At 34.2% G+C, this 26,431-nt stretch overlaps 1 protein-coding gene across 8 annotated transcripts in view; it reads left to right on the forward strand.

The window, feature by feature from the left end:
* Positions 1-26,431, forward strand: part of CTNNA3 (catenin alpha 3) — a 1,350,697-nt gene that overhangs the window by 300,240 nt on the left and 1,024,026 nt on the right. For all 8 annotated transcript variants that reach the window (XM_031461217.2, XM_010985795.3, XM_064488129.1 and 5 more), the window contains one exon: positions 4,756-5,019. In XM_031461217.2, coding sequence (XP_031317077.2) covers positions 4,756-5,019 — 264 coding nt within the window. The remainder of the gene's footprint in view (positions 1-4,755; positions 5,020-26,431) is intronic.

Here is a 26,431-nt window from a genome sequence, read left to right on the forward strand (position 1 = left end):
CAATTCTCTTTTCTTAAAGTATAGTGACCATAATTATCCACAGTAATTTGAGTCCTAAACGCTAGGGTTTGCATGTGGTTTTTGCTTGCTTCTTTGGGTTTTTTTTTTTTTTTTTTTTTGAGAGTTCAGTATTTTCTGATGCCCTTCTTGGTAATTTACAATACATATTTAGCTTTCTGGGCTGGCACACAAGATCTTCTGGTTTACATCCTCAAGACACAACTTACAATGACTCCCAGCTACTTCTTCTATTGTAATATTCATCCTGGGTGAAGGCCCTGTAACCTTCACACACATGACTTTAGCTCTAATCTATGAGCTGATGGCTCACAGATCTCAATTTCTAGCTCAATTCTAGGCCCATGTGTAGTATATTTTTATTTGGATATTATGCTGTCATCTCACATTTGGCAGATGACAAAATGTACTTCACCTTTCTCTTCCAAACACATTATTCATTTCATATTCCCCATCTTGGTGAATGCATCACTATGTACACAATGGCTGAAACAATTTTCTAGACGCTTCTGAATGCCTTCTATCCCCCTCCCCCCAGCTAAGTATCACAAAGTCCTATCATTTTCACCTAAGTATTTCTGAATCCATCCTACTACAGCTTAGCAATAGTGTTCAGTGTTCAAGCACTTACTGTCTCTTGCCCGCATTACTGCCTGGTTTCCTTGACTTAAATTTCATAGTGTCTAATCACTAAATGGTCACTGATAGATCAGTCTTTGAAAATATTCATCTGAGTTTGTTGCTTTGCACTTCTTTAGCATGGCATGTATAGTATCTCCTGCTTACCCTTCTAGCTGGATTCATCACCATTCCTGCTCAGGTTCCCTGTACTTGTAGTACGACCTGCCATAGCCTGCACTCTCCCTCATGCCTCTGGCCTTTGCATATGCTGTTTTCTTTGCTTGATGTTTTTTTCTGCCTTGTTCATTGGGATAATTTCTACTCACTGTGTAAGAGTTGCCTTTTCTGATAAATTTTCTTCAGTTTTCTAAAACTGAGGGACTTTTCTCGTTGCTATGAATAATTATTTTAACTCCCTTATAAATGTGTTTGTTTCCCCTTCTGATCTATAAGCTCCCTAACTTTTGCATTCCTAACATTTAGTACACTGCCTGTTGTATAGGAGGGGCTCAATAATATTTGTTGAATGAATGGTTGAATTAATTAACTGATACCTTAGAGATCTCCATTTTTATACTTTGTGATCTTTAAAATTCCTAAATATATTTTGTTCTCTTGCCAGGGTTAAAACTCATATGTTGCTTCTCTACCCACTTGCACAGACTTGTAAGGTCTTCTTTTTTAATCCCATCTGTGTGTTTTTTCATCAGCTGGAAGCATTTAATGTCTCCTTAACTTGGAAATTTCATGTAAGCTTTTTCTTCTGGAGCACTAAAAAAAGATATTAAATAAATATCAATACCTGAGGAACTGAACTCTTTATAATTCTTTGCCCAGAGAGATCCCAAATGGACCCTACCATTTAATTCCTAATTTTGACCTGGTTTTAAATTACAGGATAAATAGAAAACCTATAAACCTTTGAACCTATGGTGTCATCAGTTAAAACAAAATAAAATAACCACAAACACCACCACAACTTTTGTTTAGAAGGATACCATTCATTAGTTCCCCTTTTATCTGTGTGCCCATTTACTATGTTAGATTTATCTTTGGGGATGTCCTTTAGGAGAAATGATCGTGCCTTCTCAATTTTCCTTACCTAAGCTCTGTAACCTCCCTTTCTTTCCTCCACCTGCTGCCATAACATGTTATTTTTGTTATGTTCACGGAACCTTTCTCATAGGCTTTGTTGGCTTGTATTTGGGATATCAGCGCTTAATAAAAAGTCTGTAGTTGCCTTAAGCAGAGATAACAAAGCATAGGCTCAAAAGCCAAAATATACTAGAAATTTAAAAATTCTGAAGTCTCTACAACATTAAAGCTATCACAATTAACTGTCAGATGTACATAGCCACCATCAGAGTAAAAGACATGATTAAACTTTATCCTTCTTTGTAATAATATATGTTCACAGACTTTCATCTTTGAAAAGCTACCTAAACATTGACCCTGTCATTCTAAATAGAGAAGTATAATATGTAGGTCAGAGGAAATCTTATAATTAATTTTAGTTATACTATAATATTCAGAGAATTTTCTTCAGCTCTTTCTGAATATTTATACCTTTTTTCATTATTCCTCAGAGGAGTGTGCATCTTTTCTAAACATTAAGTTATTTATCCTCAAAGTCACACTGAGATAAATGTAGGTAGTGCTATAACATTGTGGGGAATGTGAAAATCACTAAGACCATCATAGGACAAAAACAGTACCCCAAGTTTGAGAAATTTTAGGAAGAAAAGAATTCTATACCTTTTCTGTAATTCTCTACTATTTTCTAGGTATATTCCATTTTTGATGTGCTGCTTACCCAATCTTGTGAGAGGGTTGGCAGAAGTATCGCTATCCCCATTTTTACAGATGGAAAAACACACTGAAAGAATAGAAGACTTACTCAGCTCAGAGTGCTGCAACTAGAACCCAGACCAGGAATATTGGGGGAAATCATACCAGGCCAAGAAAACCAAAAAGTGCCTTTTCTTGGGTAATTAGTGAGTATGAACAGTGGGTTGATAGCTACTTTTAACTGTTCTCCCTACCTTTTGTAAAAAAGTTAATCTCCTCCAAAGCCTGCCTGAAGTAGCAGACAGCCTTTATTTTCAGAAAGGAAGGATCTAAAAATATAGCAGCGTAGCCATTTATTAACCTCAAGCAAAGTTATCTGGAGGTAGCAGAGTCTTGTGAATAAATCGTGGGATTTGCGATCAGAAGACTTAGGTTTACATCTCAGTTCTTTTTACCAACCTTTTAATCTCCTTAGACTAAATACCTATTTAGTTAAAATGGGGCTAATAATACTAGCCTTACTGCCTCACAGGGTATTGTGATGATCAATGAGATACTATCTAGAAGCACTTTATAAACTGTAAGTCATTATACAAATAAAGATCCTCATGCTTGTATAGTAGCAAATGAGAGAAATCTTTCCCATGCAGGAAAGAGCATAACACAGTTGTTAGGATCATGGCTTTTAGCAGTCACACTGACTTGGGTTACAATGCAAGAAGTGCCGCCGTTTAGCTCTTTCAATCACCTCAGGGACTTAATCTCTAGACCTCAGTTTTATCATCTTTAAAATGGGAAGTAATATCTATCATGAATTTTTATAAGGATTACATGAGATATTGTATGTAGAATGCATAAGTTATTGTCAAGTTCCTTTGAATTAGTTTTCTTTAAAATAAACTTATATATATTAATAATTTTAGATTTCCAGAAAAATTACAAAATAGTACATAAAGTTTCCATCACTTTTCTCCTGGTTTCCTCCATTGTTAATATCTCACACTTGCCACAATGAACAAACATTGATGCATTACTATTAACAAACTCTGGACTTTACTTGGAATCCCCCAGTTTTTCCATGAATGTCTTCTTTCTGTTCCAGGGTCCAACCCAGGGTTCTACGTTGCATTTAGTTGTCATGTCTCCCCAGTCTCCTCTTGTTTGTGACAGTTTATCAATCAGTCTCCTTGTTTTTTGTGATCTTAATTGTCTTAAGGAATACTGCCCATGTTAATATGTAGGAGGTTCCTCAATCTGGTTTTGTTTGTTGTTATTCTCATGATTATATTGGTATTGAGGGCTTTTGGAGGGAATTCCAGACAGATGAAATGTCACAGTATATTAAGGAGTGCACAATTCCATATAGTATCACTGATGATGTTAATATTCATCACTTGGTTAGAGTAGTGCTTGCCAGGGTTTTTCATTGTATTTTGAGCTAGTTTTGATCAGCTATCACTTATATAGGACTTTCTCTTCTCTCTCTTCCCACCATTTGAAACACTTTTCATTTATATTTACTGCAAATGTCATCTCTGAGGAAATATCTTCTCTGACCACTCAAGCTAAAGCAGCTTTCTCAAGTCAGTCTCTATGACATTTCAGGTTTGTGTTTTTTTCATAGCATTTTTCACTACCTGAAATTGTCTTGTATATTTATTTGTCTAGTTTATTGTATGTCTGTAGGCCCCCTCCCCCTCAAATAAGAACATAAGCTTCAGGAGAACAAGATAGGAGTGCTTACTTCTGCATACTTGATGCGTAAGCACAAGGGCTCACATATACTAAGTGCTCGATAATTATTTGTTGAATAAATGTCAAAGAAAGGAAGATCAGGAATAATTTATTACCAAGTATTTCTGAAAAAGACTGGAAGATGGCTGAGAGTGGTGGGAGGTTTAATTTAGTATTCTTAACTTAATTGGTTTAGTTTTAACAAAAAGGTTCAATGAAATCATTAGCATCTAGGGAAATAGATAATCAGCATCCTTGTAATTCAAGCTCTCTTATAATTTGCTTAATAATGTGAATGCCAGAGTATTTTTCTGACGTATAAGGATATGACTGACAAATGTAAGATCTACTCAGTTATTACACATCTGCTCCTTTGTGACCTTTATCTGTTAATTGACTCAGTTTTCCTATTGTAGAACCTTTAACAGAATCAGGAGAAGTGTAGAAATACTTAATGCCTTTGATTTTAACTTTTAGCACTTCTTAGTGTCTATTATCTTTTCATTTGTATTGGCAGAAAAATGGAACTTCTTTATATAGATCTTTCTTCCATAACCCAGTATAAGGAACTTCTCTTTTTATTTCTCTCTTCAGGACTTAAAATCTCCAAATCAGAGGGATGAAATTGCAGGCGCCCGGGCCTCATTGAAGGAGAACTCACCCATATTGCATTCAATTTGTTCAGCTTGTTTGGAACATTCTGATGTTGCTTCCCTCAAAGCCAGCAAGGACACAGTTTGTGAAGAAATTCAGAATGCCCTCAATGTAATTTCAAATGCTTCACAAGGCATCCAGAATACGATAGCTCCACCAGAACCTCAAGCAGCAACCCTGGGAAGTGCCCTCGATGAGCTTGAGGTAAGTTCAGAGAAAATTACAATGTGATTTGGTGTACCAAAATGAAAATAAACAGATATGGGTTTTCAGATCCTTGGGTTGGCATTCAGAGTAAATAAAAATCCAGTTACCTAATCACTCACTATCATTATCTTGTATTTCCCAATAAATATTGATTAACAGGACAATATTCTGTTAGTAGACTTCAGATTCCTTTACATCTCTGCCAAGGAAGTCAATGCATTTAAATTGGGATTGCTAATTAGATTGAAATGGTGACTTTATTTTACATAGGTCAACTTACAGAATGTAGGATTTATTTACTCCAAAATACTATTGGCACTGTTCTTTGTGCTTGGGTTATAACTGAGCACTTCCCTGGTGAAGCTTATATACTAACAGAATATAGGGAAAAAATAAAAACAGTAAACACTGTAGATAAGTAAATTGTGTAGAATGTTACATTGAGAAAGTGAGGTATTATCAAAGGCTTAAAGGAAGTTAGAGAGTTGAGCAGATGGAGATCTAGAACAAAGGCTTGAAGTGTTTCAGTGACAGCACAGAAGCTAGGGTACCTGGATGTGGAGATTGAGGGGACGAGTAGCAGGAGCTGAGGACAGAGACCCAACGGGGCCAGGTTATGGAGGGCCATGTAGACTTTTAAGGAATCTGCCTGTTACTCCATTATAAAGTTATAAGCAGCAGTGTGACATTCTGAGACTGAAGTCTTAAAAGAACTACTTCGGCTGTGTGTGGAGCACAGACTGAAGGGGAACAAAGAGAGAAGGTGAAAAACCAGGCGGGTGGCTATTGTAGTAACGCATCCTTATACTTTACCTTCTTTCCATTTCACATTTTAGTTTGGACTAGGGTGGCATCAGTGAATATTAAGGCTAAATATTGTTAAGTAGAGCCAACTGGATTTGACAAAATGGATGTGGGATGAGAGAGAAAGGGAGAATTTGTTTCTGGTGTTGAAGGCTAGGTACTCTAGAAGCACACGCTGGATAGAGTTTGGGAGACAAGATATTATTAGGAATTAACATGTGTGAAAGGAAACATACAGAGCAGGACTGAGCAGAGACAGAAGTCACCTGAGAGCCAGATCCACAAAGCCTGGACCAGTCAGCAGGGAGCTCTGGAGAGAATGCTAACCTCAAGTGTTCCTTGTTAGTCCGAAGTAGCCAGGTCGTTATGCCTTTTCAGTCACTGGAGACAGGTCACCCTGCCCTGAAAGGGTATGACCTCCAAGCATGGGGAGTGGGGAACAGCCCCCTGCAGGTGAAGCAGACCCTGAAGGACTGACAACTAGGGGCCAACTGCTGGCCTCAGTCCCACAGCTGGGGAGCAAGTCCTACCTGGAAGAAGGATATGGTCAGTACACCTCTGTGTCTATCACAGATAATTGTGAGGGGGTATGTTTGTTTGTTTGTCTGTTGGCTTGAGCAACTGGTGTTGATGAAGTTTTTATCAACTGTGATTGGGAAGACTGTGGCAAGTTTTGAGAGGAAGATCAGCAACTCAATTTTCAACATACTGAATTTAGAGATTTATCAGACATTCTACTATGATGTCAACAATCATTGGATATCCAAGTCAAACATGTATTTGCTTAATGGGAGACAACATGGTGTTCTTGTAATGTTTAAAGGTAAGGGTTCTGGAGTCCAAATGCCTGAATTCCTATCCCAGCTGTGGCACTTCCTGCCCTTGTGACCTTAGGAAAGTTATTTTTATTTAACTCAGTTTTCTCACCTATAAATTGGGGATAATAATAGGACCTACATCATAGTGTTGTCAGAATCAGTGAATTAATAGTACATGTAAAAATGTTCATGGCAGTGACTGGCACATAGTAAGTTCTCAATAAATTGTAGCATTCATCAGTAGTGGAGGTGATTATTTGGAAGCAGTTTCTTCCATAATGAAGAAATCAATAAATTAAAATTACTAAAGTTTTACTGATAACTTAAAAATAAACTAAGTATATAATGTATAATTCCTATATAGGTCCTAATATTATTACTTTCACAATAAACTTCTTAGATACCTAGTTCATTTATGTTTAAAATAACCTTTCCATATGCTTTTCCTTTAGTTATATGTCTTAAACAGTTACCTTCAGTTCTTCTAATCTAACTTTATTAAGTTCCTTATTGGCATCAATGAAAAAAGTTATTAAATTCCTAATTATGAGCATCTATATGAAAATTTTAGGGCCTATTTGTCTAAATAAAGTAGATTAGTAGTGATTCTTTAATAATATACCATCATCATTGGCCCCGTGTAATGAACACTCAGTAAACTTGTCTATTAGATGAGTATCTTGTCTTCATAATAAGATTTAAAACTCCTTGTGGGCAAGATTATGTTTCTAATTTTATACCAGTTATACTAGCAGAATATTAGCCCCCCCATACATTAATAAGTAACATTTCTTGATAGCTAAACACCTAACATAAATTTATCACTCAATTATTGCAGTGTCTCTATAAGTATTTTTATTTTTGTTTTACAGAAAATAAACTGAGACATATAAATTATGTAACTTGTTCAAGTCAGAAGGCTAGTAAATGGTAGTAGCCAGGATATGAATCTAGTCTCTCTGACTCCAGAAGATATTTCTAACTCCCATACTATATTGAATCCTCACTGATAGAACTTAATGTGCTTAATCAAAATTCAACAAAATTTATGCTGAGATTCTTAGTCTGTTGGAACCATCAGAGAAATTATAAATGTAACTCAGTTCAAAAGATGACATAATTTTTAGTTAAAAGTTATTTTCTGGGTACCTGAGTCATTTAAGTAGAAGTAGTCTGTATTTGTGGAATGACTAGTATGGCGAGGTGAAATTTGCAAGAGTGGACATATAGGATTTTATATCACATTTTTCATAGTGTAAACAGAATTGTGTCAGGGGATGCTTGCATAAGAGGACCAGTTTATCCCAGACACTTTATTCTGTATTCTTAGGATTATAGAAGAAGACAGAAGATTTCCAAGTTGTCCTCTTTCTGGGACTTCTCTTTTCTCATTTTAGTTGAAAGTGGCTGCTACAGACAAGAAATGGGAGTGGTTGGAGAGAAGGAGAAAGTGTGCATGTGTATGTGTGTGTTCGTGTATGTATGTAGCTTTAATGGGGATGGGCATAGGCATACTGATGGAGTCTTCCCTTTCTTAACGTAACTGGCTGACTCACTTCTGAACAAGGCAGGAGGGAATCCCAAAGATATTTCCCAGAATCCTAATACTGTCTCAACAGCCTTTGAAATTCTAGTTAAAGCTAGTGATGACAAGCTGGTACAAGATGCCTAAATTTTATATGCATTTTATATCCAAGTTACAAATAACTGCTGAGGCTGTCTGAACTAGATAAAGCAGAATTTATTGAGCATTTTGCCTTTTTAAATTATTTTGTAAATTAAATGGTTGCACTTTTCTTTATTTATAGGAAGCTGTTTGGTAAAGGATCGAAAATAACCTTTGCTCTATCTCACTTCTGCAAATATAATACTATGAAATAAATTGATGTAGTAAACACTCTGTTGGGAGTAAGTCTCATTAAATGTTTATAGTGTGGAAATGTATCAGAGCACTTACTCAACAACTACCATGCTGAAGCTTCCTTAAATCTTTCATTCCGGACCATAACTGGTTGTGGAAATGAAACTTGAGATTTATTGGTGGAGAAAATAGAAGTTGAATTAGAACACTGTATAGGCTAAATCGATTGATTTATTGGAAAAGCTAATGTGAATTATAGGGTGTTCCTTTCTGCATTTGTGACTGAATGAAAGTTGAGAAGTGTCAAGTTGTAGATTAACAGAATTCTGAAAATATCTTTAAGTGAGAAACTTTGCCAGTGAAAATTGCTTTGCAACTCTAAGTCTATTAAGGTATGTTTTCTTTTGTGTGTAGGAAAAAAGCAGCTGTTTTAATCATGGTTCACAAGAATTATCCAGATGCTCTTGTGATAAAAATGATGATAACGAAGGAGTTTTGTAGTATTTTCTCATTTTCAAAGAGTTGCAATATTTATTTTCCTATCTTCTTTTAAAAAAATTTATTGAGGCATAGTTTATTTAAAATGTTGTATTAGTTTTTCTTCTTTTAAAAATATATTTCTTTATGTATCATCATTCATATACTTCTTTATTCACTGTTGTTATCTCCAACACCTACTAGAACAATGCCCTATTCATAGTAAATGCTAGATAAATATTAATGAATGAATGCAGGAAGGGAAAAATAAATATAGGAATGGTGCGGTTCATTTTGCAATGTTGGAGTGAAGAACATTTTTCCCTTACCTATTTTTTTCTCCTTTGTACAACTAGTAGTATATGTACCTGGGGATGTGACTCTGCTTTACCTAACTTTTTTTTTCTTAATTATTTTTTTATTGAGTTATAGTCAGTTTACAATGTTGTGTCAATTTCTGGTGTATGGCACAATTCTTCAGTCATACATGAATATATGTATATTCATTTTCATATTCTTTTCCACCATGAGCTACTACAAGATATTGAATATATTTCCCCATTCCATACAGTATAAACTTGTATATCTACTTTATATATACCAGTCAGTATCTGCAAATCTCGAACTCCCAGTTTATCCCTTCCCCTCCCCCTCCCCCTGGTGCTTTACCTAACATTTAACTGGGATGTGAATTTATAGTGAGGGAAACCACAAGGAAACTATATTAGTGATACATTGCTCAGGTTCCTATCTGTGATAAGGGAGCACAAAGAGAAAAAAAATTTTTCTCATTAGCTATCTAGCCTTAGTTTAGTTTCCTTATAACTGCCAAGTTATGCAGCCTCTTACTAAGAGTAATCATTTTGAGGTATATAGTCCTTATATTCTTATGTTTTCACCTGGAGGAGAAAGCAGCATTTAGGAGCTAAAGAAAAATGGTCATCAGTGATACCTAGAAGCAATTTAATATGAAAAAAATGGTTTGGCTTTTAGAAATATAGTGAACTAGAAGAACTAAGAATAATGGATAGCATTTTTTAATTACATGGATGATCTGATAGGTGAATTAGGGAAATTTGTTGAGGCTGGCCAGATACAAAGAGCACAGATCCAAACTAGCAAGCCAGCACCAGCATTGTGCTAGGGGATGTGGGGAGTTTCTTTTTCATTATGGTCTGTAGCATGGATTTTGGAAGACCATGAACTGAGGACAGAAGACAAAGCCTGCCAACTGGAAAGTCACATGATACTCCGGCATGAATCTGAGTATCCTTACATTTGACCACCTCACTGAATGAACAAGAAAAACACTAGTCTCTACAGCAGGAGATAGATAGGAGGAAAACTTGGCTGGCTTAACTTGATTCTGGTGGTACAAAAAAGGACATAAAACATCTTGGAAATTTTCTAACCGTAAGTCTGTCCTTATCTGGCCTTTGGGTCAGAAGTCATACAACCTGTGAAGCCTCTAAAACCTCAACTGAAAATTTAATTTAAAGTTGTCCTGTCTTGGCAATACCTATGGGTAACTACAGGAAGTAAAGCCAAATTCTCTCTGAACTTTACACTCAGTCTGCAAAAAATTCTCATATAAGTCCAAGGAAAATAAGTTCTCAAAAGACACACAAATAAGCAATCCACCACAAAAGAATCTTTGCAGATAGAACAAACTGCAGAATCAGATCTGCAAACACTGCAGATATTGAAATTGAGATACTAAGTGTAAGTTAGTATGCTAATATATTTTTTCCTTATTTATTCACTGAAGTATAAGGAGTATGATGAAGGAACAAAAAACAATCAAAATTGACCAGGCAGAGCTATCTAAAATGAAAAACATAATTGTGAAAAATTCAATGGCTAGGCAAAACAGGAGATTAGACAGTAAATTAATGATCTGAAAGATATATTTGAAGTTCCTTACAATGCACCACAGAGACACAAAATAAAAGATATTTTTAAAAATCACTTAAGATAGATGGAGGATAGTGTGACAAGTTCAAAAATATTCTAATATGATACAGAAGAGAGGAAAGTATTAAAAAAAACTGAGAATTTCCTAAAACTGATGGAAGACACTAATCACCATAGCGAACCCCCCCAATAATTCCCAAGCAATATATATAGAAAGAAAACCACATTTACACATTTTGCAGTGAAACTGAAGAATACCAAAGACAAAAAGGATATTTTAAAAAGAATATAGGGATAGCTTTATTCTCAGCATTATGGCAGAATTCAAGGCTCCTGACTCTTCCTCCACACTAAACAGCAATATGAGAGAATAAAAAGTATGGAACTCATTGGAAAAGATACTTATATAAACAAAACAGAATACTTTATTATAATAATGGTGGTTAAATCACCTTTAATTCTTGTGTCAAAGTTAAAAGGCATAATATTAAAAATAACTAGTTAAATTATGTTATTGATACATAGCATAAAAAGATGTACATTATTACATCAATTGCATGTAATGTGAGAGCAAGTAGAAGTTTAGAGGTTTTGTATGCAGTCAAAATTAAGTTCTTATTAGCTTAAAATAGACATAATGTGTTATGTGAGCCACATTATAATCATAAAGCGAAAAAACCTGTAGTAGATAAATAAAGGATAAAGAAAAAGGAATTAAAGTAGACCACTACAAAAAAATCTTCAAATCACAAAGAAGATAGTAAAAGAAGAAAAAAGGAACAAAGAAACTACAAAACAATCAGGATCAATTAACAAACTGGCAAGAGTAAGATCTTACCTATCAATAACAACTTTCAATGTAAATGGATTAAATTCTCCAGTTAAAAGACACAGAGTGGCTGAATAGAGTAAAAAATTACTGACTATAAGCTATCTATAAGGAACTCATTTTGGATTCAGTGACACATGTAGGCTGAATGTGAATGGATGAAAAAAGATATTCCATGCAAATGGTAACCAAAATAAAACAGGAGTGGCTATACTTATACCAGACAAAATGAGTTAAATCAAAAACTCTCTCTAGGCTCAAAGAAGGTCATTATATAATGATAAAAGGGTCAATTCAACATGAAGATATAACAGTTGTAAATTTATTTGCACCCAACATCAGAGTACCTGAATATATAAAGCAAATATTCACAGATCTAAAAGGAGAAATTGACAGCAATACAACAACAGTAGGAGAATTCAATACCCCACTTTCAATAATGGCTATTACTTTCTGAGAGAAAAACAGTGAAGAAATAGTGGACTTGGACAACAGTATAGACCCAGTGAACCTAACAGACATATACAGAATTTCCCACCCAAGAGCAAAAGAATGCTATACACAAAATAAGTCTTAATAAATATGTAAAACAGTCTTAACAAATTTAAGAACATCAAAATAGAAGTATTTTTCCAACTTCAGTGGAATAAAACTAGAAATCAATAACAGCAAGAAAATAGGAAGACTCACAAATACATGAAAACTAAACAACACACTATTGGGTCAAAGAGGAAATCAAAAAGAAATTTAAAAAATATTTCGTGACAAATGAAAATACAAACACAACACAGCAAAACTTACAGAATATGGAAGAGGGAAGTTTATAGTGATAAATGCCTACATTAAGAAGAAAGATCTCAAATAAACAAACCAAGTGTAAACTTCCTTTGTACCTCAAGGGAGTATAAAAAGAACAACAAACTATGCCCCAAATCAGTTGAAGGAAGGAAATATCAAAGATCAAAACAGAAATAAATGAAATAGAGAACAGAAATACAATAGGAAAAAGTCAATGAAACTAAGAGAAATATAATTGACAAACCTTTAGCTAGACTAAGAAAAAAAGAGGACTCATATAAATAAAATCAGAAGTAAAAGAGGAGACATTGTCACTGGTAACAGAGAAATAATAAGAATCATAAGAAACCACTATGAACAATTAAATGCCAACAAAATAGATAACCTAGAAGAAATGGATAAATTTCTGGAAAGTTACAACCTGTGAAGATCAAATCAAAAAGAAATAGAAAATCTGAATAAATTAATCACAAATAAAGAGATTGAAGCAGTAATCCAAAACCTCTCAACTAAGAAAAGCCTATGACCAGAGCTTCACATGTGAATTCTACCAAATATTCAAAGAAGAGTTTATACCAATCATTCTCAAACTTCTCCAAAAAATAGAACACTTTTGGAAGAGAGGACATTTAGCAACTCATTTTATGAGGCCAGCATCACCCTAATACCAAAACAGTCAAAAACACCATAAGAAAAGAAACTAAAGGCCAATGTCCCTAAAGAAAATAGATGCAGAAATCTTCAATGAAATTCCAGAAAACTGAATTCAACAGTACATTAAAAGGATTAAAAACCATAACCAAGTGAAATTTATCCCTGGAAAGCAAGGATTGTGCAGCATATGCAAATTAATCAACGTGATACACCACATTAACAGAATGAATGATAAAAATCACCTGATCATCTTAATAGATGCAGAAAAAACATTTGGCAAAATTCAACATCCATTCATGATAAAAAAAAAAACCTCTCAGCAAAGAAGGTAGAGAAGGAACTCAACACAATAAATTTCAAATATGAAAAGTCTCCAGCTAAAGTCATAATCAATGTGAGAAAACTGAGAGCTTTTCCTCTAATTTCTAGGACCAGGCACAGATGCCTATTCCTGCCACCTCTATTCAACATAGTTCTGGTAGTCCTTGCCAGAGCAATGAGACAAGAAAAAAATGTGAACGCATTCAAGTTGGAAAGGAAGAAGTAAAATTCTCTGTTTGCAGATGACATATATATAGAAACCCCTGATGAATCAACGACAACAAAATTTGTTAGAATAATAAATGAATTGAGTAAAGTTGCAGGATACAAAATCAACATACAAAAAGCAGTTGCATTTCTATGAATTAAAGTGAACTATCCAAAAAAAAAAAAAAATCAGAAGACAATCCAATTTGCAATAGCAACAGAAAATTTAAATATTTATGAATAAACTTAACCAAAGAGGAAAAAGACTTCTACATTGGAAACATTAATGAAGGAAATTAGAGAAGACACAGAAATTGGTAGACATCCTGTGTTCATGGATTAGAATGTTCAGTATGTTAGAATGTCCATACTACCTACCCAAAGTGATCTACAGATTCAGTACAAACTCTATGAAAATCCCAATTGCAGTCTTTTAATAAATAGAAAAAAATCCTAAATTTCATGTAGAACCACAAAGACTCTAAACAGTCAAAGCAATCTTGAGAAGGGTACTTCCTGATTGAGAATATATTACAGAGCTACACAGAAGGATTCTGGCATAAAAACAGATATAAAGACCAATGGAACAGAACACAGAGCCCAGAAATATATTCAAACATTTCAAGTCCACTAATCTTTGACAATGGTGCTAAGAATCCATAATGGGGAAAAAGATAGTCTTCAATAAATGGTGTTGAGAAAAGTGAATATCTACATGCAATAGTGAGTAATGTCCGATAGTCAGTTTCTCAAGTATAGAGGCTATATGACAGTGGAATTGTCCTTCTTTTAAGTTCTGAGAGAATGTAACTGTTAACCTTAAATTCATTCAGTACACAATGCAACCATCTTCCAAGAACAAAGATAAATTAAAGATATTTTTACACAACCCCAAACTTTTATAGTTTAATCAACAATTTCACTGAAGGAATTGCTGAAGAAAAAGAAAAAAAGATACAAATGCAAGAATTTGTAAGCAGAGGAAATGGTAACTATATGGGTTTACTACTACTCAAATATTAATTTTTATAGAGGATTAATGACTATATATGCCTTGTGTAATTAAAACACAGAATTTATGTGCCTGAAAACAACAGCATGTAATTAAGGAAGAGTGGAGTAAGAGTTAAATCTTCTATGATCTTAGTATTTTTGGGAGGAAATATAAAGGTATTGATTTACTTTAGACATTGGTTAATTAATCTGTATTTTAATTTTTTATTGAAGTATAGTTGATGTACAATGTTGTGTTAGTTTCAGGTGTACAGTAGAGTGATTCAGTTATACATACACATACATATATTATTTTTCAGATTCTTTTCCATTATAGGTTATTTTAAGATATTGAATATAGTTATCTGTGCTATAAATTAGGTCCTTGTTGTTTATCTATTTTATATATAGTAATGTGTATTTGTTAATCCCAAACTACTAAATTATCGCTTCCCCTCTTTCCCGTTTGGTAACTGTAAGATTGTTTTTTGTGTCTGTGAGTCATTTCTGTTTTGTAAATAAGTTCATTTGTGTCATTTTTTAATATTCCACAAATTAGTGAAACCATATGGTATTTGTCTTTCTCTGTCTAACTTACTTCACTTAGTACAGTCTTCTCTAGGTACATCCATGTTGCTGCAAATGGCATTATTTTATTTTTTATGGCTGAGTAACATTCTATTGTGTATGTATACTACATCTTCTTTACCCATTCATCTGTCAGTGGATGCTTAGGTTGCTTCCATGTCTTGGCTATTGTATATAGTGCTGCTATGAACATTGGGGTGCATGTATCTTTTTGAATTAGTTTTCTCTGGATATATGCCCAAGAATGGGATTTCTGGATCTTATGGTAACTCTATTTTTAGTTTTTTAAAGTAATTGCTGTACCGTTTTCCATAGTGGCTGCACCAATTTGCATTCCCGCCAACCGTTAAAGAGGGTTTCCTTTTCTTCACATCCTCTTCAGCATTATCATTTATGGATTTTTTGATGATAGCCATTCTGACTGTTGTGAAGTGATACCTCACTAGAGTTTTGATTTGCATATTTTTGATAATTAGAGTTATTAGAGATATTTCATGGGCTGTTGACCATCTGGATGTCTTCCTTGGAGAAATGTCTATTTAGGTTTCTGCCCATTTTTTGATTGGGTTATTTGTTTTTCTGATATTAAGTTGTATGAGATGTTTGTATATTTTAGAATTAAGCCCTTACACACTGATTTAAATGAGCATGTCAAAACATAAAGTAACTACTAAAAATATATATAACAGTAGATGTATAATTTGAAAACATAGAGAAGGGACATGTGGGATGAGAAAATAAAAAAAGTCAGTCAATCCGATACAAATAGAAGGGAACTCCCCCTCCCAAAACCTGAGACAAATAGATAAGAGAAAATATGATGACAAAATTAATCTAAATATTTCTGTAGTCATAATAAATATATAAGAAAGTCTAAATTCTTAAAAGCACAAATACTGAGATCTTAGAATAGAAAACAAAATCTAACTCTGAGTTGCTTGTAAGAAGTCCACCTAAAACAAAAGAACAGGGGAAAGTTTGAAAGTTAAAGGAATAAAAAAATATATCCAACAAATCCTAACCAAAAAGCTGGTATAGCTATATTAATATTAGTCAAAATAAATTGCTAATGATGCTCATTATCTAGCAATAAAAGATTAAATTTGCCAGGATGTTGTAACACATACTTTTCAAGGACATGTAGAAAATTAACAAAAATTGACCACATACTAAGACAATGATTTTCAAATAACTAGTACCTTACAAGTCACCTTGAAATATGTTTAGATAAATAAATGAAATTACCCCACTATTGAGAATCATTTTTTAAGCATATTTTTTATTGAAGTATATAGTTAGTTTACAATGTTGTGTCAATTTCTGGTGTATAGCACAATACTTCAATCATGTAGGAACATACATATATTCGTTTTCATATTCTTTTTCACCATAGGTTACTACAAGATATTGAATCTAGTTCCCTGTGCTATACAGTATAAACTTGTTTATCTATTTTAGGTATATTAGTTAGTATCTGCATATCTCAAACTTCCAATTTATCCCTTCTTACCTGCTTCACCCCAGTAACTATAAGTTTGTTTTCTATGTCTGTGAGTCTGTTTCTGTTTTGTAAACAAGTTCCTTTGTCTTTTGTTTTTTTTAAGATTCCACATAAAAGTGATGTCATACGGTATTTTTCTTTCTCTTTCTGGCTTACTTCACTTAGAATGACATTCTCCAGGTCCATCCATGTTGCTGCAAAGCATTGTTTATTATTTTTTATGGCTGGGTAGTATTCCATTGCATAGACATACCAAAAGTTCTTTATCCAGTCATCTGTTGATCGACATTTAGTTTGTCTCTATGTCTTGGCTATTGAAAATAGTACTGCTATGAACATTGGGATGCATGTGTCTTTTTTGAAATAAGGTTCCCTCTAGATATATGCCCAGGAGTGGGATTGTTGGATCATATGGTAAGTCTGTTTTTAGTTTTTTGAGGAATCTCCATACTGTTTTCCATAACGGCTTTACCAAACTACATTCCATCAACAGTGTAGGAGGGTTCCCTTTTCTCCACACCCTCTTCAGCATTTATCATTCATGGACTTTTTAATGATGGCCATTCTGAGAGGTGTGAGGTGATACCTCAATGTAGTTTTGATTTGCATTTCTCTGATAATTAGCAGTATTGAGCATATTTTCATATGCCTGTTGGCCATTTGTATGTCTTCATAGGAGAATTGCTTGTTTAGGTTTTCTGCCCATTTTTGGATTGGGTTGTTTATATCTTTTTAAGTTGTAGGAGCTGTTTATATATTCTGGAGATTAAGCCCTTGTCAGTCTTATTTTTTGCAAATATTTTCTCCCATTCTGTAGGTTGTCCTTTTGTTTTGCATATGGTTTCCTCTGCTGTGCAATAGCTTATAAGTTTAATTAGGTCCCATTTGTTTATTTTTGTTTTTATTTCTATTGTTTGGATAGATTGCCCTAGGAGAACATTGTTGAGATTTCTGTCAGATAATGTTTTGCCTATGTTTTCTTCTAAGAGGTTTATAGTGTCTTATCTTATGTTTAAGTCATTAAGCCATTTTGAATTTATTTTTGTGTATAGTGTGAGGGGGTATTCTAACTTCACTGATTTACATGTGGCTGTCCAGTTTTCCCAACGCCATTTGCTGATGAGACTGTCTTTACTCCATTGTATGTTCCTGCTTCCTTTGTCAAATGTTAATTGACCAAAAGTTTGTGGGTTTATTTCTGGGCTCTCTATTCTGTTCCTTTGATCCATATGTCTGGTTTTGTATCAATACCATGCTGTTTTGATTTCTGTAGCTCTGTAGTATTGTCTGAAGTCTGGGAGGGTTATTCCTCCAGATTCATTCTTTTTCTTCAGTAATGCTTTGGCAGTTCTGGGTCTTTTGTGATTCCATATAAATTTTAGGATTATTTGTTCTAATTCTGTGAAAAATGCCCTGGGTAATTTAATAGGGATCCCATTAAATCTGTAGATTGCTTTGGGGTAGTATGGACATTTTAACAGTATTAATTCTTCCAATCCAAGAACAGGGGATATCTTTCCATTTCTTTAAGTAATCTTTAATTTCCTTAATATTTTGTAGTTCTCCACATATAAGTCTTTCACTTCCTTGGTCAGATTTATTCCTATGTATTTTTTTTTTTTTATGGATGCAATTTTAAAGGAGATTGTTTCTTTCCTTTTCTGATATATCATTGTTAGTGTAAAGAAATGCCACTGATTTGTGTATGTTAATCTTGTATCCTGCTACCTTTGGAATCATTTTTGAAAAGCACATCTGTGATACTCCCTTGTCAAAAAATAAATTATAATTGAAAGTAAAAAGTACAACTGATAAATAATGAAAATAAACAACAAAATTTGAGGGAATATTGCTAATTAATAATAGCAAATAAATAGCTAATTTTAAGGAAACTTACCAACTAAAATGTTTACATTAATAAAGAAGAAAAGCTGAAAATTAACGAGCTAAGTTTTCACTTTGAGTTTGAAAGAGAACAATATAAGGAACCTAGAAAGAATAAAATAGTAAAGATAAGAATAGGAATTATTTCAATTACAAGCAAAAGAAAGATACTATAGTAAAGATCAACAAAGCCAAATACGTGTTTTTTGAAAAAGCTAATAAAACTGTCAATCTGCTGGTGAGATAGATTAGAAAGAATGAAGGCAAACAGAAAATAGTATTAAGAATGAAAAAGGGACCATAACCGTGGAGAATATTACTAAATAGTCTAAATACTACAATACTAAAAACAGTATGAACAAATTTATGCTGATAAAGATAATAATTTGAATGAAATTTAGAAAAATTCCTAGGAAAATATAATTTATCAAAACTGACTCAAGAATAGACAATATGAATTAAAGAATTGAATTAATAGTTAACAGTTTTTACTCAAAGCAAACACTGGACACAGATACCTTTACAAGGAATACTAAAAATCCTTCCAGGGATATGTAAATGTAACTTCCTAAGAACAGGAAAAGAAGTATCAGCTTTTCAATTCACTAAATGAAGCTGGTGAAACCAGTACCAACAGTACACAGATAAGACAAGGAAGGAAATTCGCTTGCCAATCTAAGGATGCAAAAATCTTAAAATGTAAGTAAGCTTAGCAATAAAGAACTCATTATGACAAAGTTGAATTTATTCTGAGACTGTGATGTTAGTTCAACATTAGAACATCTACTGCTGTTATTTACCTCAGAGAAAAACTATATTTTAATATCAGAGGATACAGAAAAACTTCAAAAAAATTAATGTAATTTTTTTAAAACTTCTAGCAAGCTAGAAACAGAAATAAATTCTCTTTACTCGATAAAAGTTTTCTATAAAATTTTACAGCAAACTTTATACTTACATTTGAGTCATTAAACCATTCCCTTTAAAATTAGGAATGTGACAGTAATGAATAAAAATGAATGAATTATAGCAATGCACATTAATATGAGTGAAAACCAAATCATACATTTTACCAAAAAAGAGCAAGCCATGTAAGAATCCATGCAACATTTTTCCATTTATGTGAAGGTTGAGACATGTGAAACTAAACCATATATATTTCTTTAGTCTAAGAAGTTTACTAAGAAATTTGGACTTTATTCAGTGAGGATTATTTGATTAGGGTAGGGAGAAAATCAAATAGATGTTGTGGGAAGATTAATCAGTTATGATGTGCAGATCATTTTGCAGGTTTGAAGACAGGAAGATTCAAAAGATTTTTATAACATTTCTAGGAGGAGGTAATTAGTATTGAAACGAGGGCAGTTGAAATGGAAAGGGAAGGGATAGATATAAAGAAGGAAGAATTGACAGTTGTAGTGACTATAAAGAGTGAGAAATGGGAAGGGCCCAAGATAACTTAGATATCAAATGAACCCATAGTTGGAAGAATGGTGGCCTCATACCCTTAAAAGTGTTCCCGAAATATCGGCCCTGTCCTTGACGAGCCAGGTAACTCAGAGACAGGGTCTTGGAGCTTAGAAGAAGAGGCAGCTTTATTAGTTTGCCGGGCAAAGGGGACTCGCAGCAGGCTAGTGCCTTCAAAACCATGAACCCACCTTGGGGATGGGGTAGGGTGATTATATAGCCATAGCTCAAACAGAAAACGATCAACAGAATCATTTTCTCATCGTAAGACTTAGAGTGGTGTCATGATGCCTCCAGGTGACCAATTCTATAGAAGATAGCGGTTGTCACTTTTTCGATCTCTTTATCTCATAAGCACCCAAGGTGTGGTCTTCTTGGTATTTAGCCTAATTTGTAAGGTCACAGTTCTGTGCCCTTCTTCCTGGAGAACAACTCAGAAACCAAGTATAATTATTACTTTTGATTACTGCAATAAAGCAGAAACAGTAGAATTAATAGCTTTATTTTAACAATGGGCCTGGAGCTGTGAGTAGCAACTGGTCAGTCAGACTGTTTTCAGGGCAAGTGTAAGAATAAGCAATCTGTTAGCCTAAATGTGACCATTTTATTAATCCTTCTTCAATAGGAGTAGGAACTGAACTGGGAGAAGGAAAATCTGATAAGAAACAAGGGAGACAGCCAAAAACAAATTATTGCAAACTTCTGACTATTCAGATATATTCTGGGGAGTTATTCTTATGAGGGGAAATCATTTGAATACATGTGTATATGGTATGTGAACTGAAATGAACAATTTATACCATTTCCATAACTATTCCTTAAAGAATATTAGTTAAAATTACTCCAAGTCCAGAAAGTTCTTTAGCCTCTACATTTAAGTAGAGATGTTGTTTCATATAGCTGTAGATACAATTAGTAATCAGATTTTCACAAAGCCTTTGGAATGTTTTATTTACCATGTAAAGTGATTAATTATGGTCACTTTGCCTCTGCTACAAGCTTTCTATATAATATGGTCAATCTGTTGGACAAAGCACTTTGCTCAAAATAGATCAGTGCTTTTTGGAGGGATGCCCTGATAATAAGCTGAAATCAAGCTAGTGAAGTAGCCTATGAGAATTATTAATCTATTATCATCCTTAAAAATTTAGTAAAATGTAATTTTATTGGTGTTTGGTCATGAGAATTCTAGCTTTAGTTTAGAGGAATCTGTTTTTGCTCTAATCCAAGTATGGAGGGTAGAAAAATTTAGAGTTCTCTGTTTTCAGGACACAGTTTCATAAAATTGGTTAGTGGTGTGGGTCATAGTAGAGCACCATCCTTTACTCCTTAGGATGTTGATTTCTGCTTTATTACAAAGAACATTTTACAGTCGCCATGCTATTCCTTGAGTTTAGAATGTATAGCTTTTGTCAGTGGCAGGTGTTCACTGCTAAGTTTAAGATTTAGGGTTGCCTGAATCCAGCCATGGATCTATCATTTACCAGCTTTATTTGCACATTTCAGTATTCCAAATATAGTAGATTTGGAAAGGCAAGAGAGGTGGCAGGCAATTATATCTTGAAACCTCATTAAACTTTGTGCTGTGAGTAGAATTTCAAAGCCTAAACGTTTTCTCACAACAGTTGAAGAAAAAAAAGTCTTTGTAAATTCTAAACAGAAACTTTTGTTGAAAACACTATTGATTGTGAAGAAAATATCGCCAACATATTAGTTTTTATAATAAATAGCTTAGTATTTCAAAGATATGGCAAACATGTCTTATGTGTTCTTCCACAAATCTGGAGCTATCTTCATGGGTGTACAATCTGTGCAGCTACACAGGGCCCCATGCATAGAAGGGTCTCATGTTTAGTTTAATTATCTGAAGTTGCTATCTTGAATTTCTGAATACATTTTGAACAAAGGGCCCTGAATTTTCATTTTGCATTGGGTCCCCAAAACTGTGTACCTGGTCCCACCTAAATCCCTTGGCTACTTTCAGATTAACTTGTATTCTGCTTAGTTCCCATCACATGATCCCAGCTCACTTTTTCCTGATCACATCTCACTCAGATGTGAAATCCAAGATAGAACTGCAATTAAAGTGAAGCCTGCTAATTTAGGTTGGTTATTGACATGTAAGCAGTTTGGACTAAGTGCAAGTTATACGTTCAGAAAATCTCAGTTTTGCTCGCCACAAATGACCACTTGAAGTTAAATGAATAATTTAGCAGGCAGGAGCCAAAAGAGTAAAGACCAAAAGTCCCAGAGCAAAGGGGAAAAAAAAAACCCAAAAAATGAAATGCAATGAATAGACACGAGGTGCCTGCCAACATTCTCTCTGACTCTTCTCCAAGCCTACCATAAGCCAATCAACTGGCATATGTCCTATCCTGCAGATGGAAAAGCAGCCTGTGTAAATGTATGTATACAAGTGCAGATGTATGGATCTGTCATGCAGCTGCCAGAGGTTACATTTGTTAAGCAGCTTGCCAGGGGCTATCAGTTTTGAAGAAGGGTAGTTGCTTTGTGCGAGGTAGATTAATCTTATTCGTTTCACATGGAAACCATGCCTCTGATAGAAATAGAGGTCTCTTCAGTGCCTAGAATGAGTCTGATCATATTTTACATTTTTACATTAATATCTTAATCATGTGACTATTGGGCTAGTATATGGAGTCAACCTTACAGAGAAGGAGGGAGGCCAGAGACAGAGTGGGCATTCTGGTGATAGATGAGGCCATATAATAAATAGATTCAGTTGTCAGCTGAGTGGTCCAGAGACAGAGGGAGGGTCAGCTGAGGTCTGTTGTCCTCTGGATGAAAAACAGATGAGACACATCATGCTGAGACACATCATTCTGAAGGTAGTGAGAATAGTCTGTTTTATTTGACATTTTCTAATATTGGAGAATTTATCAGTTTGAATATTTCTAATTTAAATATAGGGCTTAAATGGTTATAATAAGGTGTAATGTGTATGGTGTTTATATTACAGTTGTCATTGAAAAGGTGAATGAAAATGTATGCATGACCCTCCCTTGGGCTGGGGAGATTAATGAGGGAAATCAATAGTCTGAGCATTTTCTGTCTGGTACATGACTTGTGGGAATCTCTGGGTCATGAAACAGCAGGAGTGGCTTGAGCTGGGGAATGCAGGAGAATTTTGACCTGTTGTGGACCCCCACTCACATGATTCTCATCATGGATTGGTCAGCTTACTTCTAGCAAATAGACTACAATTTACCAAAGAACCTCCTTGGAACCACTTACATTTAGAGGGAGAATTGCATTCAGTGCTAATGTAGATGTTCTGTCAACCAAGGGTCCTGGCTCTGAAGATATTTTGTGCTCTCTTGGGGAAGCATCAAATTGCCTTGCCTTACTTTGAAAATCTCCTTAAATTGGGATGTTGGGTGCTCTACTTTTTTCATCAGTTGTGAGAGTTTCCATTTCCTGTTGACTCATGTAATCACTGAGGATATTTTGAAATTTCCACACTTTCTCCTGCCAGATCTTCAAATATGGAACTAGCAGGCATGGTCAGAATTAAGTTAGCTTGAAAACCCTTTAAATTTAATAATTTTTCATCTAGATTACAGGAAAATAATCCTGTTAATTCTTAAATAAATTAGTTTTCACTGGCACCTGATACTTCTTTCCTATTAGCTATCTTGATACGTATCTATGCTAGTCTCTCTTTAGATAAGGCACTCCTTCCAGGCACTGATTTTGGCTTTCGTATTCAATTATTTTTTCCTTTGCCTGCAAGGAAAAGGGAGGAAAAGTCCTTACCACATTATGCTCAGCAGTCATAATGGTAAAACTAATGTTTTATGGCATCCTGATTAGAAAAGTCTGAAATGGAATCCAGTGATGGAATTTTTTTCATGGCATTATGTATTGCTAAATTTAAAGTATACAGTTTATGCTCTTTAATTGCTTATCACACTGCATAAAATCAATGTCTAATTGAAAAATAGTCTGCTTATGCAGATGCATTTTTTAACATTAATTTTACTTTAATGTTGTCTTGCATCCCATTTACCAAAGCTATGAGGGTATTGTAACATTCAGAAAGGGACATATTAGACACTTGCAGTTTATAATAATATAAAAACCAGTAGCCTTTTAAAGTCTTTTATAATGATGAAAGCTGGATTTTTGGGGGGCTGAATTGTTAAGTACTTTTGTAATCATTCTTTTATCACTTAATGTTCTGCTGAATCATTAAACACAGTAGCTGGTTGGTTTCATTACTACCAACGTGCATGACACAAGAACTTTTAGCAAACTGCTTCTTTTCCTTCACTTTCTCTCATTTCCTCTGCTTTCCTCTCTCTACCTCCCCCCCTCTCTTTTCCTCTCAGTCCCTCCTCAACTTCCCTTTCATTCTTTCCCTTCTTCCTTCCCCTCTTTACCTTCTTTGCATCTCTGTCCCCTCCCCTTCTTCTTCTCTCCTCCTCCTCCTTGTATTTCACATGTTCTTGTTCCTTAATAGAATTAAAAATCTGAATCATATTTATTGAGTACTTAGAGAAAAAGTAAGGCCCTTTGATAAAATCGCCAAAAGAGCAAAGAATAGCAGAAGGAATGATCTTGTTTTAACATTTTTCTGACCAGCTTTTGAGCATGCAACAGTAAAGCAAAAAGTAAGTGCAAAATAAGTTGATTTTTCTATAGATATTTTTAACTTGCAAAGGACATTAAGCTAGAGACTGTTTCCAGTCATATGTCTACACCCTATTATGAACAGCACCAGCAATATCCTTCTTGAATAAAAAAAGAGAAGGCTAAAAATGAAGCATCATGGATTAAACCGTGGAATAGGTGAATGTTATCTTTGATGGTCTTTCCCATTTTTTCTGTCAGAATTCTTTTTTCTCAGAGTGTTTGTTCCCTCTTTTCCCAGTATCTGTATCCTAAACCACCCAAGACTTGCTTTCTGCTCCTCCACACTGTGATTCATATTTTCTGGAGCTGCCTCTTTTTCTTTTATTTTAACTAACTTGTTTTTAGCTAGTTATAAGGGAAAATGACCTGATAAAGTAAGGCCTTGATGACTGACAACAGGTTAAAATTCTGTCCTCCATACATGTTACAAAATTATCATTTTGAATTCTCCATAAAGACTGAAATCTTGATAAGGATTTGGGATGAAACTGTATTAACTCCAAAATATACTCTAGAATGCTGTCCCAAAGAACTTTCTATGATGATGAAAATTTTCTACAATGGCCAATACAATAACCACTAGCTACATATTGTTATTGAACACTGAAAATGTGGCTAATGCAACTGTATTGATTAATATATTCTAAATATAGATTTTCAAGCAACAACTCAAGCAATCTTTTTTAGGCCACAGTTAACTAGAAAATTACTTAGAAATGTTTGAGTTAATTTATATTTAAGTATGTATTCAACTCGAGGGAAAAAGCAGATTCTTAACTCTTTTCATGCCAAGAACATTTTTAGTTGTTGTAATTTAAAAATATTCAGAATATTATCTCCACAATTTTTAAAATAATGGTGCTTTATGAAGGAGTTAGAGACCCCATCAAGAGCGTCTGAAGGATGCTGTTACTGAGAAATTGTTACCACCTAACAGTCATGTTCTCATTCATCTTTTTTCAAGGGATTCTTGGCAGGCACGACTTTTAGAGTTTTATGGTTATTGGGTATGATTTTGATATATTGGCTACTCTTTTTATCTGTGCCTTACTATGCACGTCCACCCATGAATCCAGAGCTTGTACTTAACCTGTTATTTCTCCCAAAGGACATAATTATAGACAAAAATGAAAGATAGAATCAAATAGAAATAGAGCACAAATGGGGTTACTTATTTTTTCCAGTTGTCCCCTCTACTTTTTCTCTCCTTTGTCAATGAATTGCTTTCTGGGAGAACTCCAAAGCCATAACAACTGGCTAAACGTTGGGCATAGCAGGAACTAGTCAAACATTTGTTTACATTTTGAAGATTTGTATTCAGCTGGATTTGCAATCAGTAAAATGTATGGACATAGAAGGTAGGACACACATGAGATTCCTGAGACAACCAAGAAGAAGTAATACTATATAAAGTTTTTGGAGCATGTGCTATATTTTTAGTAACATTATTCTGTATAAAAATTATCTGTGTTTTCTCTAAGTTCAATGTAGACAGAATAAGTTAATCATCATTGCTTATATATTTTTAGGACATTTTAATACATGGTTTAAAAATAGACCATGATTAGAGATAAAACAAACATGTAAACACATATTGCCAAATAGATAATCAATAACAAAGACTTAACTTGCTCCTT

The sequence above is a fragment of the Camelus dromedarius genome, chromosome 8 (genome assembly GCF_036321535.1).
Source record: "Camelus dromedarius isolate mCamDro1 chromosome 8, mCamDro1.pat, whole genome shotgun sequence".
Lineage (NCBI taxonomy): Eukaryota > Metazoa > Chordata > Mammalia > Artiodactyla > Camelidae > Camelus > Camelus dromedarius.